At 47.3% G+C, this 17,726-nt stretch overlaps 1 protein-coding gene across 1 annotated transcript in view; it reads left to right on the top strand.

The window, feature by feature from the left end:
* NMD3 (NMD3 ribosome export adaptor) overlaps nt 1–17,726 on the top strand; it is an 85,346-nt gene that overhangs the window by 38,013 nt on the left and 29,607 nt on the right. The window contains exon 10 of the mRNA XM_077488055.1: nt 8,892–9,009. Within this exon, the coding sequence (XP_077344181.1) occupies nt 8,892–9,009 (118 nt within the window). The remainder of the gene's footprint in view (nt 1–8,891; nt 9,010–17,726) is intronic.

Genomic DNA, 17,726 nt, shown 5'->3' with positions numbered 1-17,726 from the left:
GTCAGCAGAGGGCTTTGTTTCAAGGTGAATTTTTCATAATGGCCTTCTACTCTTCTGTGAGTATTTCATTACTGTCTATGCTGGCAGAAGTTCTTATCTACGTAATTGCCTTTGGTTAGTGATCTAAAGTATTAAAACATTGGAGTTGGCAGGACAGCCAGGCAACTAGCATTGCAGAATTGGAAGTCGACAATTGCAGCCTCCATGTTTCTTTTGAAGAAAGATTTGCTTTACCGTTCAGGTGCAAGTTGACTCCCTGTGTATTAAATATTTCAAAGGTCTTACCAGGTGCACAGAAAATGATTTGGGGTTTATCAAAGGTTAATTTTTTTATTTTTTTTTGTCCGAGAGGATTCTTGGAGCGAAGCCCACATCTCCCAGTCTGGGTGTCAAGGTCTGTGAAATAAGGATGAAGTCGATCCGGGACATCGTGTTATGGCTAGCGGAGAAGCACGAATATGCTTTAGCATGCGGATACCTGTGTCGCCAAGTATCCACAAGGGCAAAGTCGGTCCATATACGATGTAGTCTAGTATGGGCTGGAGGGTCAGTAGGGGAGTCCGGTGTGCCCATTCGGTCCAGAGCGGGAGTGAGGGTCATATTAAAGTCCCCCATCCACACTGCCGGCACCGAGGGGTATTGTGCCATAAATGCAAGGCCCTCCTTAATTACAACCGTATTATAGGGAGGGGGGACATAGCAGGCTAGTATCAAAATAGGGGATCCGTTAATGGTGGCATGTAGAAACACATATCTGCCCTGCCGATCCGTCTGGAGCAGCACTAGGTCAAACGGCACCCTTTTAGCAATTAGGACCGAAACCCCCCTGGAGTATGAGGTGTGGGTGGCATGGTATGCCCAACCTATCCATGGCTTTTTGAGAGAGGATTGAAGATGGCCAGTAACATGGGTCTCAACGAGCGCAATTATGTCAGCACGCTGGGACTTAAGGAATGCCAGGGCGGCGGTTCGTTTTATCTTATTCCGCATACCTCTGACATTCCACGTAAAGAACTTTAGAGAGCTCATGGCGGATGCAGGGCGCATACAATAAACCAGAGGTGTACTAGAGTCAGCAGAGCAGTCACGGCTATATCAGTTAGCATAAAACACAATAGCAGCCAATACCCATAGTGCATGTAAAATTTTAACATAGTACCTTCAGCATAAACAAATGTTTGTAAACATAATGGTGTAAGAAAAATAAAAAACCACAACATTCCCTCCCCCACCCAGTCCGGCGCCACCCCAACACGGCTTGGACATCAAACCCCATAACCGGGTACCAACAGGGGACATCCAATGCGTAGGACCCATTGGAGGCATGGAACTTGATTGCAGGGGGGCATAGATACCCATGGCAACAAAGAAAAAACAAAGGGGGGGAAAAAAGAGTCAAACAAATGGGGGAGGAAGAAGTACACAAAAATCCAAAAAATCCTAGGGGGGCGACTTCTTCTCTGAAGGGTGCTTGGGGAGTAGGAGCCAAAAAGGTGTAACACCATCATGGCTGAGCAGGGGGTAGCTCTGCCCGCCATAGGGATGATTGCTTAAAGTATAGTAGAAAAGGTGTGGACGTCATGTAGCCCACGGTCCTCCCCAGGCGCTCCGCAGGTATAAAGGAGGCAGGGAGCGCATGTTGGCAAGGTCGCCCGGAGTCGATAAGCGTGCTGTAAGAGCCGGAACTAGTGTTAAAGGAATTTCCGGGTTAGCCCCCAGCTTCCGCAAAGGGCCGTCAGTTGTAACGGGCCCATCAACGGCTTAATCAAAAAGTCGTGGGCGCCCAGGTAGGGTAGCATGTTCAGTCTCGGTGTTCCCTCTGGTCAATCCAGGTGGACGCCAGTGCAGGATCTTCAAAAAAGATGGTTCGGCCCTCGTATTCCACGCGAAGTTTCGCAGGATACAACATTGCGTATTTAAGGTGTAGAACCCGAAGGCGTCGTTTAACATCCTGAAACCTGGAACGCTGCCGCTGTACCTCGCTGGAGAAGTCTGGAAATACTGCCACATGCGTATTGGTATGAGGGATATTACCCCTTTCTCTGGTCAGGCGGAGGATTTTGTTGCGATCCCGGAAATTAAGAAATTTTGCTATCAAGGTGCACGGTGGGGCTCCCTGGGGAGGAGGACGAGCAGGAATGCGATGGGCCCTCTCCACCGCGAACATCACCGAAAATGCCTCTCTGCCGAAGGTGGAGGTCAGGAGATTTTCAAGGAAACCCGCCGGGTCGCTGCCCTCAGCCGACTCAGGGAGGCCAATAAAGCAGAGATTGCACCTCCGAAGGCAGTTCTCCATGTCGTCCTGTTTTGCGCTAAGCTGTTGCAGCTGGCGGCGTACCTCATCAGTGGTGTGTTGCAGGGGGTGTATGATGTCCTCAGCTCTACTGATGCGGGTCTCTGTCTCCGCCACGCGGTCCCGGAGGGTGGAGAGGTCTTGCCGGATGAGGGACACATCAATTTTGACCTCCTCAATTTTGAAGGTGAGCGTGCTCTGGCACAGGGCGGTGGCATCGAGGACTTGGTTAGTGGCTGACGCAGAGTGGTCTGCGTCAGAGGGAGCTCCGGCGCCATCCCTGGCCCGGTGCTCCTCATGGCGGCGGTACCTGGCAAGCTTGTCAGCGGCCTCGGCTGACTTTTTAGGTGGGGACATGGTCCGGAAGTGGTCCGAGGTGTGCCAAGATGGCCGCTGTGTATTAGGCCAACCTCTTAAATTCCCCGCTAACAGCTGTACAGTGCCGCAATTAAGGTTATGGACCGTGTTCAAGAGGATCAGCGGCTGCAGCGGGAATAACCCGGGGACAGGACGGTCAGGGGGTTACAGATCACCGGGCACAGTACCTCAGCGGGTATAGCAAGATGGCCACTGCTCCTAGGCCCAGGCCGGTCCCACAGGCTGTCCCACCGGTCGCAGGGGGATAAAGGGGCACTTCACAGGTGGTAGAAAGCAATCAGTGGCCACAGCAGAGAGATGTAAGTTTTCAGGCAGTCATAAAGGTCTGTGGAGGCCGCCTCGGGTGTAGCAAGATGGCCGCCGGCAGATGGACCAGGCCGAAGCCGCGGACTGTCCCACCAGTCTCCGTCCGAAAAATAGGTCCCGCGGCCGAGGGCGATCCGGCAGCCAGGGGGGCTGCGGGGCAGCTCCGGAGTAGTCTAGAGGGCTGGGGAGGCCCGAGAGTCGCCACCTGGTGTAGCAAGATGGCCGCCGCTCCAGCGCCTAGGCCGAAGCCGCGGACTTTCCTACAGGCCGTCCCCGAACGGGGAAATCCTACCAGAACGGCCCGCGCAGCGCCCGAACGGGCGGATGGCTTCAGGAGTATTGCGGGGGAGAAGGCAGGGACGTCCAGGCACAGCACCAAGGCAGGATGTTGCAGGATAGAGGTTGCAGGAGTGTGGACGAGCGGAGCTCCTACTGCAGATGTCCTACTCCATTGCATCTCAGGCCACGCCCCATCAAAGGTTCATTTTAATACTTTTTGTGCAGCCAGTTCAAACTAGCTCTCACTGTCCTATAATATGGCTTATTTTCTGTGATGTCTGACACACTCATCCTCAAGGGAGTCTCATCTCTGCCTGCTGAAAGATGGTAACCTCTTTACGGAGCTGTATAAACACCTTTTCTCTTTTGTTCATTGACGGACACAGCATCTTCATCTTGACCTTTAGGGTTATAGCGTGCCTTTAGGAGAGGACTAGGCAGAACAAGTTAAAAACAGCACAGCACAGTACTGCCCAGGGGGCGGTCCTACTGGCTATAACCCCTCACACTGCATCCAGCAGCTCAGTTTTTTTCTTCTTCTGCCTAGTGTAGAAGCACCTGGCTCCCGGTGGGAATATTGGTCCTGGGAATTTTCTTTTTTCTGCATTTTTGATTCCTGTGATCTACAATCAACAGCCGGGCTGGGTGACAGGCTGGATAATGGCCGCCGGACTTCCAGAAAATGTCCGAAAGGAAAAAAACTGGCTGTAGCTAGTTAAAAATGGCCGCGGGGCGGCCTCCCCACATGGCACACACACCAAAACACCCCACCGTGGCCCAGAAACAGGGAAGAGGATGAGCGGACCCCCCCCCCCCCCCCCCAACGCAGCCCCCCGTCAGGACCCAGATGTGCTGGGTCGCCCACGACGTGCCCCGTCTGATCCAGGGGGGGGGGGCGGTGAGCTATATGCTCCGGGGCACACATATGACCGGGCTACTGCTGTCCGTGTCACAGTGTGCTGTTGCCGACAGCCACTCAGTAATGCTCGGGTGATGGGTCTATCCGTGGAATGCATCCAGCGTTCTCCACAGGAGGGCTTAGTATGGTTCCACCTGTCTCGGCAGGATGAAGCAGCTGAGCATTCCTTTGGAGGTCAACTAGGGGGTCTCTCGCGCTCCCTTTATTCTCTCCCTGTCCCTTCCCTACTCCCCATGCTATGGGCCACTGTGTGACTGGGCACATGGGGTGTGCGGTGCACCTACCTGGCCGGGGGGCTCTGGGTCCTGACGGGGGGCTGCGTTGGGGGGGGGGGGGGGGGTCCGCTCATCCTCTTCCCTGTTTCTGGGCCACGGTGGGGTGTTTTGGTGTGTGTGCCATGTGGGGAGGCCGCCCCGCGGCCATTTTTAACTAGCTACAGCCAGTTTTTTTCCTTTCGGACATTTTCTGGAAGTCCGGCGGCCATTTTCCCAGCGCCCTCCAGAGGTTTCTGCGATTTGCAGTCGGGGACAAGCACTAACAATTTGTAGCTCTCCCTTTTGGCCTGGCGTAGGCAGCGAGGGTCTTCACCAAGGGGCTAACCCCAATTCTGGCTTTTCTAAGGCAGCAAGAAATCGCAATCGTGTGTTACCTGGACAACCTCCTTCTGAGAGCAGCATCTGCCTCAGAATTAAGGGAGGATGTGGCAATCACCATGCAAACTCTTCGGGAGTTTGGTTGGGTACTGAACCTCCAGAAGTCGGTGTTAGTGCTCACTCAACACCTGGAGTACCTGAGCTTGCTTCTGGACTCCTCAGGTCAGAGTCTTTCTCCCTTTGGACAAGCTGCAGACTCTTCAAGCTGCGGTGAAGTTGTTGGTGGTCCCACAGGTTGTCGTCGCTGTGTTTTTTTTTGCATGCGAGTCCTGGGTCTCGTGGTAGCCACTTTCTAGATGGTACCGTATGCTCAATTCCACACTTGAGTCTTGCAAAAGGAGATCCTGTCCAAATGGGACAAATCCCCATTGTCCCTGGATTGTCAAATTCAGGTGAGCCAGCTAGTCAGGGACTCCCTGCTCTGGTGGCTAAGGTTGCCGGCCCTTCGGTCCGGGAAGTCGTTCCTTTCTCTTCATTGGACGATGATCACAATGGACGCCAGCTTGACCGGGTTGGGGGGGGGGGGGAGTTTTATGGCATACAGTCGGCCCAGGGTCAATGTGCTGGAGCTTCAGGCGATCAGGCGGTGCCTCTCTACATGGTCACAGAGGCTTCAGGGGTGTCCAGTCAGGATCCAATGGGGCAACATCATGGCAGTGATGCATGTCAATCATTGAGGACAAACAAGGAGCTCTACTGCAGCATTGGAGGTCGCTCACATCCTGCGGTGGGCAGAGCAGCACATGTACATTCTGGGGGTAGAAAACTGGCAAGCGGACTACCTAAGTCGTCAGATGCTGGATCGAGGGGAATGGTCGCTGCATCCAGATGTATTTTGGCTCCTTTGCACATCTGGGGTATGCCAGATGTGGATCTCCTAGCACATACTCAGTTTCCAGGATTCTGCTGTTTTTGCAGCGAGGAGTGGATCAGAAACTTGCCTTAAGCACCATTAAGGGGCAGATATCATCTTTTGGCTGTCTTCTTCTTCTTTTTTTTTTTTTTTCAGTGAACCTTGACGACTCATTCATTGGAGAGTTTGATGACATGTGGCCCCTCCGGTTCGACCACCGCTGCACACCCCAAAGAGGTTGCTTTGCATTCCTTGGATGTGGGCTGGGCTCTGTGGGTGTATCTGTCTGCTACAGCTCCTTTTCGGAGGTCGAACTCTCTGTTTGTATTGGTGGCTGGTCAGAAGAAGGGCCTGGCGGTCTCGTCGGCCACCATTTCTGGGTGGATCAGACAGATTGTGGTTCAGGCTTATGCCATAAGGGGGCGGGCGCCTCCCTTTCCTGTGTCGCAGCACATTCTACCAGCGCAATTGGTGCCTCTTGGGCTTTGCGACATCAAGCGTCTGTTTCTCAGGTGTGTAAGGGGGAGAAACAGACGCTTGGTCGTCTGTTCACACCTTCACTAAATTTTTCAAGGTTGATGTGAGCGCATCTTCAGATGCCTGCTTTGGCCGCAAGGTTTTGTAGGCGGCTGTTTAAGGTTGCAACCTCCTCCGTTGAGGAGCTCTGGTTGTTATGGGTGGGGTTATTTTCCTGCTGTTCCCACCCCTCATTTTTTTGACACCGCTTGGGGATGTCCCTAAGGTCAAGATGAGATGAATATGCTGTGTCCGTCAATGAACGAAAGAGAAAATTAGGATTTTTGTACTCACCGTAAAATCCTTTTCTCTGAAGTTCATTGATGGACACAGCACCCACCCCTCCTATTTTATGTTTGTACTGAGCTGCTGGATGCAGTGTGAGGGGTTATAGCTAGTAGGACCACCCCCTGGGTGGTACTGTGCAGTTTTTTTTGCTGTTTAACATGTTCTGCCTAGTCCTCTCCTAAAGGGGTGATATAACCCTAAGGTCATGATGAAGATGCTGTGTCCGTCAATGAACTTCAGAGAAAAGGATTTTACGGCGAGTACAAAAAATCCTATTTTTTTTCTCTCTAGTTCCCAATCCCATTTTTAGTACATGAAATGTATTGTTTCTACTGCAGACTGTATCTGTGTCATTCATTGCCATGCTGCAAATTCTCTCATTTTAACAGCCAGGCTATATACTTTAATTTCAGCCTTTATTTTATACTTCATGTAATATGCAGTGGATGATAGGAAATTAACATTTATTGTAGGATGCATAGCTGACATCTTTATAGAGATGAAATCTCATAAATACTTTGGTTGTTACTGACCCTGCAACCTTGTAGGATCTGTGATTTGGATATCTCAGGAGGGTGCAGGCAATCAAGGGTAGGTCACCCTTTCATAGGTGAGGAGTAAGGAAGTGACAGGGGGACTGCAACAAAAATAAGGTATCGCATAAATGCAAAAACAAAAATTACCGTATTGGTGTATAACATGCACCCCAAGTTTAGGAGGGAAGTTTAAGGGGAAAAAAAAAACTTACATTTAAATGCCCATCAATGCAGCCTTGTTGGTGCCATTGCAGCCTTGTCTGTGCCATTGCACCCTTGTCAGTGTTACTGGATGGATTTAAAATTGGCGCCACCAAGATCGCAGGGACTGGGCGGAGCGGAACGATCGCCGCCGAGATGCACATAGCCGAGTGTACTCTGCTAAGCTTGTCTCCACTCAGTCACGCCCAGTCCCGCCATTAGAACCTGTGTTATGTCCATCGTAGGGCGTGACTGAGCAGAGTCGAGCCTAGCCGAGTACACTCTGCTATGTGTATCTCGGCGGTGATCGCTCCGCTCACAGTCAGCGGAGATCGGCGTGATCGTCAGGGATCGGCGTAAAACATGCACCCACGAAGTTCCCCTGATTTTAAGGGGAAAAAAGTGTGTGTTATACGCTGATAAATACAGTATATGTGATTGCGTAAGAGGGAGTTAGAAGAATGTTAATGAGAAGATCTGTTGCTGTTGGCGTTGCACATATATGCAGCGTCACGGAAAGTGGGCCTTTTTCTAAGGTGGTGCTCATACTGAATATGCGCACCAGTGTTTGTGCTGGAATCATGCTCCCCAGCCCAGAGATCAACCTTTGACATCTGCAGGTCTCGTACTATTGATCCGGAGCCTTGACGTCGCTGTGAGAGCCTGTGATTGGCCATCGCTGTGATCACTGAGCAAAACCTGCCCCAGAAGAACTTATGTTTTTTTTTGGTGGTTATGGCAATGGCAAGAAGAGAGATTACCTTTTTTGACCAAATCAAGGCCCAATTTATGCTGAAAAACAAGTTACTTAAATACTCTATGTAGTAGTTTATATTATTTATAGTTTACCTAACGCATACAGAGTTGCAAACCTGCTTCAGTTCTTTATTGATTGTTTTAGAGCGCTTTTACTGTTTGTTGGGAATAGGTAAACAGTTTAATGCCCATAATCTGGAAACAGGTGTACGTTAAAGCGGGACTGTACTGCGGAAAAAAAATATTAAAAGCCAGCCGCTACAAATACTACAGCTGCTGACTTTTAATAAATGGACACTCGCCTGTCCTGGGGTCCAGCGATGCCGGCAGCCGAGGCTGATCTATCTCTCGGCTGCTGCCGCCACCATTCTAGGTGAGGGAATCAGGAAGTGAAGTGAATCGGCTTCACTTCCCGGTTCCCTACTGCGCATGTACGAGTGGCACAGCGCAATAGGAATTGTCCGCGCTGTCTCTGGGACCCGTGTGTGTCCCAGCAGACAGCGCGGCAGGACAGGAAATGGCATAGACTCCCATGGGAGTCTATACCCGGAAGTGGGTGTAAATACCTGTCTTTGACAGGTATCGGCACCCCCTCCCCCCTGAAAGGTGCCAATTGTGACACCGGAGGGGGGTAGGGTTCCGATCAGCGGAAGTTCCACATTAGGGTGGAACCCCGCTTTAAGGTGATTAATTTAATTGCTGTAATTGTCTCATTATTATCTGGATGTTATGTCTACCCTAAGAACTCCAAAGAACCTGTAGCAGCAATGTTTTGTAAAGGGTTGAACTAACAGGTTGGTTTCCTGATATACTGGTGGAGAGTATTGATTCCTGTGTAAATTGTGTATAAAATATTTGCCTTGTAAACCTAAAACTGATAATTTACTGGCTTTTTTTTTCATTTTGTATGCAGGATAATGTGGTGTGTCTCTCGCCAAAGCTAGCTCAAAGCCTTGGGAACATGAATCAAATCTGTGTGTGTGTTCGAGTAACAAGTACCATTCATCTGATAGATCCCAATACTCTGCAGAGTAAGTGTCACCTGAGAATGATGCTCTGTGATGTTCTGATGTGGCTGCGGTTCTTAAGTGTCGGTTCACACTAGTGCGATGCGAGAACCCTGCGAATCAACTGCAGGTTCCCGCATCTTACCTGACACGCACGGCAGTTCACACTGCCATATGCGATCTGATGGGGAGTGTCATTATATGTTAACGACACCCCCATTTCAGCTTGCATATCACACTGCGAACTGACAGTTCGGACATGAATCGGATCACATATGTGTGAACACACATGCGATCCGATTCTGGTCCGAACAAAAAAAGGGTCCTGTGCGTGTTTGGACCGAATGCGGTGCGATATCAGCCATACTATCTGTATGGCTGACATCGCACCCGCACAGACATCGCATGTAATGTGAACAGCAGTGCGCTGTGAATTACATGAGATGTCTGGCATCGCACAAGTGTGAACCGGCACTTATGGTGCTGTGACTGTTTTTTTTTTTTTTTTTTTTTTTTTTTCCCATACAGGAAAATAAAAAATTCAATATTCTAATAAAAAATGTATATTATGTTGAGAAAAAAAAAAAAAAATTATATAATTTATGTCACACTTAAATGATTCAGATCATCAACCAAATTTTAGTATTACACAAAGGTAACCTGAGTAAATACAAAACGCTGTTCTTAAAAGATGATTTTATTGAGAGGAAAAAAAATCTGTCCAAACCTGCCTGGCTATATGTGAAAAAGTAATTGCCAAAACCCCCCTTGCTAAATCATGAATGAAATCACTTGCACCACCCAGGCCTGATTACTGCCAGACTTGTTGAATCAAGAAATCACCTGAATAGAAGCTGGCTAAGATTTAAAAAAGCAACACATCATGCCACAATCTAAAGAAATTCAAGAACAGATGAACAACAAAGTAATTGACGTGTATCGGTCTGGAAAGCGTTGCAAAGCCATTTCTAAGGCTTTGAAACTCCAGTGAACCACGGTGAGAGCCAATATTCACAAATGGAGAAAATTTGCAACAATGGTGACTCTTCCCAGGAGTGGCAAGCATACCAAAATTACTCAGAGCTCACAGATGACTCACCGGGAGGTCATAAAAGATCAAACCTGGTCATACAAACTGTATGACTGAATTGGTTCTGATATCGCTGTTTTACTAATCTGACAGCTTATTTTTGTAAACAGGAAACCTTCATTTTATTTGAAAATATTAAAGATTCTAACTACCAGTAAGAATGAGTCCTTACATTTAAAGAGCAAATATCATTTCAGATCATCATGGCAGTGCCTGTTAGCGGGCATCCACTCACCTGCTGCCGCCACATCCCTCACCTTGTGTCACTGCTGCATCACCAGCTGTCCCATTAAAGTGAATGAGGCTGTCGGTGAGTCAACAGCGGGTCAGAGGAGGAGGCGCAGTGGGACAGAGATGACAGTTGCTTTTTATCTTTAAAACGTATGATTTAAATTGAGTGATTTAAATCAAGCCTTTTTACTAGTGATTTAAATCAAATCCACCCTGGGTATGACACTGCATTACTTTCACTGACAATTGCACAGTCATGCAATGCTGTACCCCAATAACATTTTGTAATTTTTTATTTTTTTTTTCCCCCACAAATAGAGCTTTCTTTGGTATTTAATCACTTGCTTACAGGGCACTTAAACCCCCCTCCTGCCCAGACCAATTTTCAGCTTTCAGCGCTGATGCACTTTGAATGACAATTGCGCGGTCATACAACGCTGTACCCAAATGACATTTTTATCATTTTTTTCCCACAAATAGAGCTTTCTTTTGGTGGTATTTAATTACAGCTGGGAGTTTTATTTTTTGCTAAACAAAAACAAAAAAAATGCAAAAAAAAAAAAAATCATGTTTAATAGTTTGTTATATAATTTTGCAAACAGGTCATTTTTCTCCTTCATTGAAGTGTGCTGATGAGGCGGCCCTGTGAGCACCGATGGGCTGCACTGGTGGGCACTGATAGGCATAGTTAAGGCGGCACTAATAGGCACAGATAAGGTGGCACCGATAGGCACAGATAAGGCGGCACTGATGCCCAAAGATGGGCACAGATAAGGTGGCACGGATGGGTGGCACTGATGGGTACTACTGATAGATGGGACTGATGGGTACTGATGGGCGGCACTGATGAGCTCTGGTAGATGACACTGATGGGCACGGATATGTGGCACTGTGGTGCAGCACTGTTGTTGAGGCAGATTGTGGGCACTGATGGGTGGCACTGTGGGCACTGATGGGGGGGCACTTTTTTTATTTCTGAGGTGGCACTGGCAGGGGGCAGGTGGGCACTGGTAAGCTGGCCGTGATCGGGACTGATGTTCCGATCACGGCCGCCGGTGATCTGCTCCTTTTTTTTTTTTTTTTTTTTTTTTTTTTTTTTTAACCACTTGAGGACCGCCGTATTGCCATTGTACGTCAGCACAATGGCACAGGCAGGCACAATCACGTACATCTACGTGATTGCCTTCCAGCGGGTGGGGGGTCCGATCGGACCCCCTCCCGCTGTTTACGGCGGTCCGATTCGGTCCAGGAGCGCTCCGTGATGAGGGGATGGCCGTTGGTTTTCGGCCACCCCCTCTGGATCGCTCCTGGCCAATGAGAAGCTTCCTCCCCTGTGTATTGTTTACACAGGAAGGAGGAAGTGATGTCATTCTCCTCGGGGCGGTCTTTTTGACCGGACTACGAGGAGAAGAGTAAAAGTAAGTGTGCACCAACACTACACTGACATGTAGGTACACACAGGCACACAAACCCCCCCCGATCCCCCCCCCGATCGCCCCCCGATACCCCCCCCCCCCCAGTCAGTGTCACTGATTGCATTGATCATTTCTTTACTGATCAATGCATTCAGTGTCAGTTGTGACAGTAAAAACTGTCAGGACAGTTAGTGTTAGGTCCAGGGTAGCCCCCTATCACCCCCCAATAAAGATTTAACCCCCTGATTGCCCCTAGAGTTAACCCTTTCACCCCCTTTTGCCAGTGTCACTAAGCGATCATTTTTCTGATCGCTGCATGTGTCGCTAGTGTCGCTAGGTAGCTAGTTATTTTTTTAGGTTCACCGCCAGGTTTTTATATCGCTAGGTACCCCGATATACTACCCAATAATGTTTTTAACCCCCTGATTGCCGCTAGTTAACCCTTTCACCCCCTTTTGCCAGTGTCACTAAGCGATCGTTTTTCTGATCGCTGCATTAGTGTCGCTACAGTCGCTAGGTAGCTAGTTATTTTTTTAGGTTCACCGCCAGGTTTTTATAGCGCTAGGTACCCCGATATACTACCCAATAATGTTTTTAACCCCCTGATTGCCGCTAGTTAACCCTTTCACCCCCTTTTGCCAGTGTCACTAAGCGATCGTTTTTCTGATCGCTGCATTAGTGTCGCTACAGTCGCTAGGTAGCTAGTTATTTTTTTAGGTTCACCGCCAGGTTTTTATAGCGCTAGGTACCCCGATATACTACCCAATAATGGTTTTAACCCCCTGATTTCCGCTAGTTAACCCTTTCACCCCCTTTTGCCAGTGTCACTAAGCGATCATTTTTCTGATCGCTGCATGTGTCGCTAGTGTCGCTAGGTAGCTAGTTATTTTTTTAGGTTCACCGCCAGGTTTTTATATCGCTAGGTACCCCGATATACTACTCAATAATGTTTTTAACCCCCTGATTGCCGCTAGTTAACCCTTTCACCCCCTTTTGCCAGTGTCACTAAGCGATCATTTTTCTGATCGCTGCATGTGTCGCTAGGTAGCTAGTTATTTTTTTAGGTTCACCGCCAGGTTTTTATATCGCTAGGTACCCCGATATACTACCCAATAATGGTTTTAACCCCCTGATTGCCGCTAGTTAACCCTTTCACCCCCTTTTGCCAGTGTCACTAAGCGATCGTTTTTCTGATCGCTGCATTAGTGTCGCTACAGTCGCTAGGTAGCTAGTTATTTTTTTAGGTTCACCGCCAGGTTTTTATAGCGCTAGGTACCCCGATATACTACCCAATAATGGTTTTAACCCCCTGATTGCTGCTAGTTAACCCTTTCACCCCCTTTCACCAGCGATCACAGTATAAGTGTCACTGGTGACGCTGGTTAGCCAGTTAGTTATTTAGGTTCCCCGTCAGGTTTTTATATAGCGCCAGGGACCCCCATATACTACCTAATAAAAATTTGAACCCCCTGATTGCCCCTAGTTAACCCTTTCACCACTGATCACCGTATAAGTGTTACGGGTGACTCTGGTTAGTTTGTTTTTTATAGCATTTTATATTCAAATCCGGAAGGCAGTGCTTGGTTTTCGGGGTCCCGTACGTGGCTAGGCTCCCAAAAAGTCCCCCACATGTGGTATCCCCGTACTCGGGAGAAGCAGCAGAATTTATTTTGGGGTGTAATTTGACTTCTGCCCATAGCATGTGTGAGCAATATATCATTTAGTGACAACTTTGTGCAAAAAAAAAAAAAGTTTGTAATATTCCCGCAACTTTTGGCAAAATATAAAATATTCCATGGACTCAACATGCCTCTCAGTAAATAGCTTGGGGTGTCTACTTTCCAAAATGGGGTCATTTTGGGGGGTTTTGTGCTATTTTGGCATTTTATGGCCTTCGAAACTGTGATAGGTAGTGAGGAGTTAAATCAAAAATTTGCACCCTTAGAAATCCTGAAGGTGGTGATTGGTTTTCGGGGTGCCGTGCGCGACTAGACTCCCAAAAAGTCCCACACATGTGGTATCCCCGTACTCGGGAGAAGCAGCAGAATGTATTTTGGGGTGTCATTTCACATATGCCCATAGCATGTGTGAGCAATATATCATTTAGTGACAACTTGGTGCAAAAAAAAAAAAGTTTGTAATATTCCCGCAACTTGTGGCAAAATATAAAATATTCCATGGACTCAACATGCCTCTCAGTAAATAGCTTGGGGTGTCTACTTTCCAAAATGGGGTCATTTTGGGGGGTTTTGTGCTATTTTGGCATTTTATGGCCTTCGAAACTGTGATAGGTAGTGAGGAGTTAAATCAAAAATTTGCACCCTTAGAAATCCTGAAGGTGGTGATTGGATTTCGGGGTGCCGTGCGCGACTAGACTCCCAAAAAGTCCCACACACGTGGTATCGCCATACTCGGGAGAAGTAGCGGAATATATTTTGGGGTGCAATTCCACATATAATCATGGCATGTGTGAGCAATATATCATTTAGTGACAACTTTTTGTAAAAAAAAATTTTTTTTTTTTTTTTTTTTGTCATTATTCAATCCCTTAGGACAAAAAAAATAAATATTCAATGGGCTCAACATACCCATCAGCAATTTCCTTGGGGTGTCTACTTTCCAAAATGGGGTCATTTGGGGGGGATTTGTACTGCCCTGCCATTTTAGCACCTCAAGAAATGAGATCGGCAGTCATAAATTAAAAGCTGTGTAAATTCCAGAAAATGTACTCTAGTTTGTAGACGCTATAACTTTTGCGCAAACCAAAAAATATACGCTTATTGATATTTTTTTTACTAAAGACATGTGGCTGAATAAATTTTGCCCTCAATGTATGACTAAAATTTAGTTTATTCGATTTTTCTTATAACAAAAAGAAGAAAATATCTTTTTTTTTCAAAATTTTCGCTCTTTTTCCATTTATATCGCAAAAAAAAAAAATCGCAGAGGCAATCAAATACCATCAAAAGAAAGCTCTATTTGTGGGAAGAAAAGGACGCAAATTTCGTTTGGGTGCAATATTGCATGACCGCGCAATTACCAGTTAAAGCAGCGCAGTGCGAAATTGCAAAAAGACCTCTGGTCCTTAAGGTGTTTATTGGTCCGGAGCTGAAGTGGTTAAATAGGAAAAATAGCCGATTACTGGCTCCGTTGTATCACATGATCAGCTGTCATTGGCTGACAGCTGATCACGTGGTAAGGAGTCGGGATCGACCCCTTGCTCCGATCCGTGATCAGACGAGTCTTATAGACTCGCTGATCACAGAGCGCGCCCCTCAGGGGGCGCGCAGGCCGCTCGTGCATGGGACGACGTCAATAGACGTTGTACCGGCAAAGGAGGTTCGCGCTGTAGCCGTCATTAGTGCGGATCCCTAGTGGTTAATCACCACTGCATTTATTTTTATTTTTTGTGCTATGACAAAAAATAAGGAATTACAAGATGATTTTGAACAAAAAACATTTATTATTTTCTGCTATATAACAGCAGTCACCAACCTTTTTTGGCACCGGGGACCGCCTGCATAGAAGAAAATTATGCCAAGGACTGGGGGAGGTGGGTCACGTGGGGGCTAAACTATTTTTCACGGGCAATGTCTGGTGTTTGCGCTTCAATCCTCATGGCACCATGCTTGATATGGTGTCAGGGTAATTGAAGCACATTATTTCTATTATTGCATTATGGTAATTAGTTCAACTCACAATAATGCAGAATCAGTGGGCGCCCTGAACGTGTCACTTGCCATGTCACCTTCCACCAAATGCGGAATGTCACTTGCCATGCCACCTGCCACATAGCCTGTCACCAGGTGTAGAATGTCCCTTACCACGCTACCTGCCACCACTGAATTGGTGGCAGCACTGGTCCATTTAGGACAGAGGCAGGCCTCTGTGCAGTGGTGGGTTCCAAATGCGCCTTCGCCTCACCCCATTCAGAATAGCAGCAGCGGTCCTGGCTGTAGAATGGAGAAAAATATGGAGGTTGTCAGTGCTCATTCTGAAAATGGCAGGTGTCTGGCTGCCATGGTGGCCTGAACCCCTCCAAATGTAGATCTGAAGCTGTGCAGTCACTGGCTACACGCTGCTCCCTGCTCCCTGCTCCCAGGCAAGAAGGATTGGACCCCGGGGACAGCCAGGCACTCAGCATTTTCAGGGTGATCACTGACAGACATCCAGCAAGCACTGTCAGTGGAGCGCCCCTTGTGGTATGTCAGGCAGACAGCTGAACTACAAGTCTCAGCACACCCCACCTTTACTCCCACACACAGCTCACCTGTCACTTTTGACCTCACATCTCTATGGGATGGAATAATTGGGGGGAGTTTGGGACATTAAATGAAGCATACAGTATGTAATTCCATCCCTGGTTCAGGTATAAGAAAAAGGAAAGTGGGACTTCAAATGAGGCTGTTGTTTTGTGGGGGTAAAATAATTAGAAAATATACTTAATTACCATATTGTGTGTGTATATGTATATAATATAAACATTTTGAACCTTTTCTACTATTAGCATTGTTGTTTTGTATTGTCAGACTCTATGCCAATTACCTGTAAATATATTTTCTAATTATTTCACCCCCACAAATCAATAGCCCCATATAAAGTCCCACCTTCCTGTTCTTATACCGTCTCTGTGGGTTCACCTCTCTGGATGTAGCAGGGTGTCTCCCTCCTCATGTTGCAGCCGGTCTCACCTGGCAGAGGGATGATCCGGGACTCCTTTGGCTGGCTCTGTCCTCAGCCATTCCTGATTAGCTGTCCGGGGAGGGGGAGAATCTGTGCCACTGAACAAGGAGAGCTCTATGCTCAGTTTTCTCACTGCGAGGAGCCGCAGGAGAGCACTCATGTGGGGTGGGCAGTGAGAGATGTCACCTCTGCTTGCCTGCCCGCTTGCTTCTTCCATCCACCCAGCTCTTTCATGCTGGCCGGCTGCAAAAAGGCCACAGCCCAGGGGTTGACAACAAAAATGTAGGTAAAAAAAAATATATATATATATATATATATATATATATATTCATGGCCAGATCAGGTGACACGCCCTTAAGTTTGTGCGCACTGTCCTGGCTTCCTATCCTTCTCTGTTAAAATATAAACCATCCATGCTGAATAACTATTTTAGATTTAAAGAATATGTAAACCGAAGATTTCATATTCCTGATATGTGCCTGCTGTACATATACTTGTATGAAAAATGATCCTGCTCTCTTTTTTGTATTGTTTTATTTGTGTGAAATACCTGGTGTTCCTGCCAGTCCCTCTGCTTTCCTATTAAAAAAACTGGCCACAGTAAGCAGCAGACCACAGCATGGTCAGTTCTCTGTCTGTTTTGGGAACTCAGCCTACTTTCCAATGATCAGACTTGGCCTGACACCCCTTGCACAGCCATCCACTGGAAAGGCCAGTGTACTGCTGTTTTTATTCACCCAGCTCTTATACGGCTGATTATGGAACTGTGATCATTGCACAGAGCAGGTAAGTATAACATGTATTTTCTTTTTTTTTTCTTTACCTTTTAGAATTTTATGTAGTGACTACATGGTTGCATTTTACTTGGTGTTTTTCTTATCTTCCTTGAGTTCAGCTTTAAAATGTCTTCAGTACTGCATGGATATCAGTGCTGTTACATTAAAGTGATTGTAATTTATATATATATATATATATATATATATATATATATATATATATATATATATATATATATATATATATATATATATTTCTTTTTAAAATAACAAACATGTTATACTTGCCTGCTTTGTGGCAGAGTTTTGCACAGCGCAGCCCCAATCCTCCTTTTCAGGGGTTCCCCGGCTGGGCTCCTGGCTCCTCCTTTTTATCAGATGCCCCCACAGAGATCCGCTTTCCATGGGGGTATCCATGCGGGCGTGCTCACGAGTCCTACTGCTGCATCCCATTGACACAGACCGCAGGACTCGGTCACCACAGTCACCCGCTCTTGTGTCACTGGATTTGATTGACAGCAGCGGGAGCCAATGGCTATCAATCTA

This window comes from Lithobates pipiens, unplaced genomic scaffold, assembly GCF_037356315.1.
Source record: "Lithobates pipiens isolate NorthernLeopardFrog02 unplaced genomic scaffold, aLitPip1_a1.2 Scaffold_18, whole genome shotgun sequence".
NCBI lineage: Eukaryota > Metazoa > Chordata > Amphibia > Anura > Ranidae > Lithobates > Lithobates pipiens.
The sequence above is the reverse complement of the archived record's forward strand: the minus strand, read 5'-3'. Positions and strand labels throughout refer to the sequence as shown.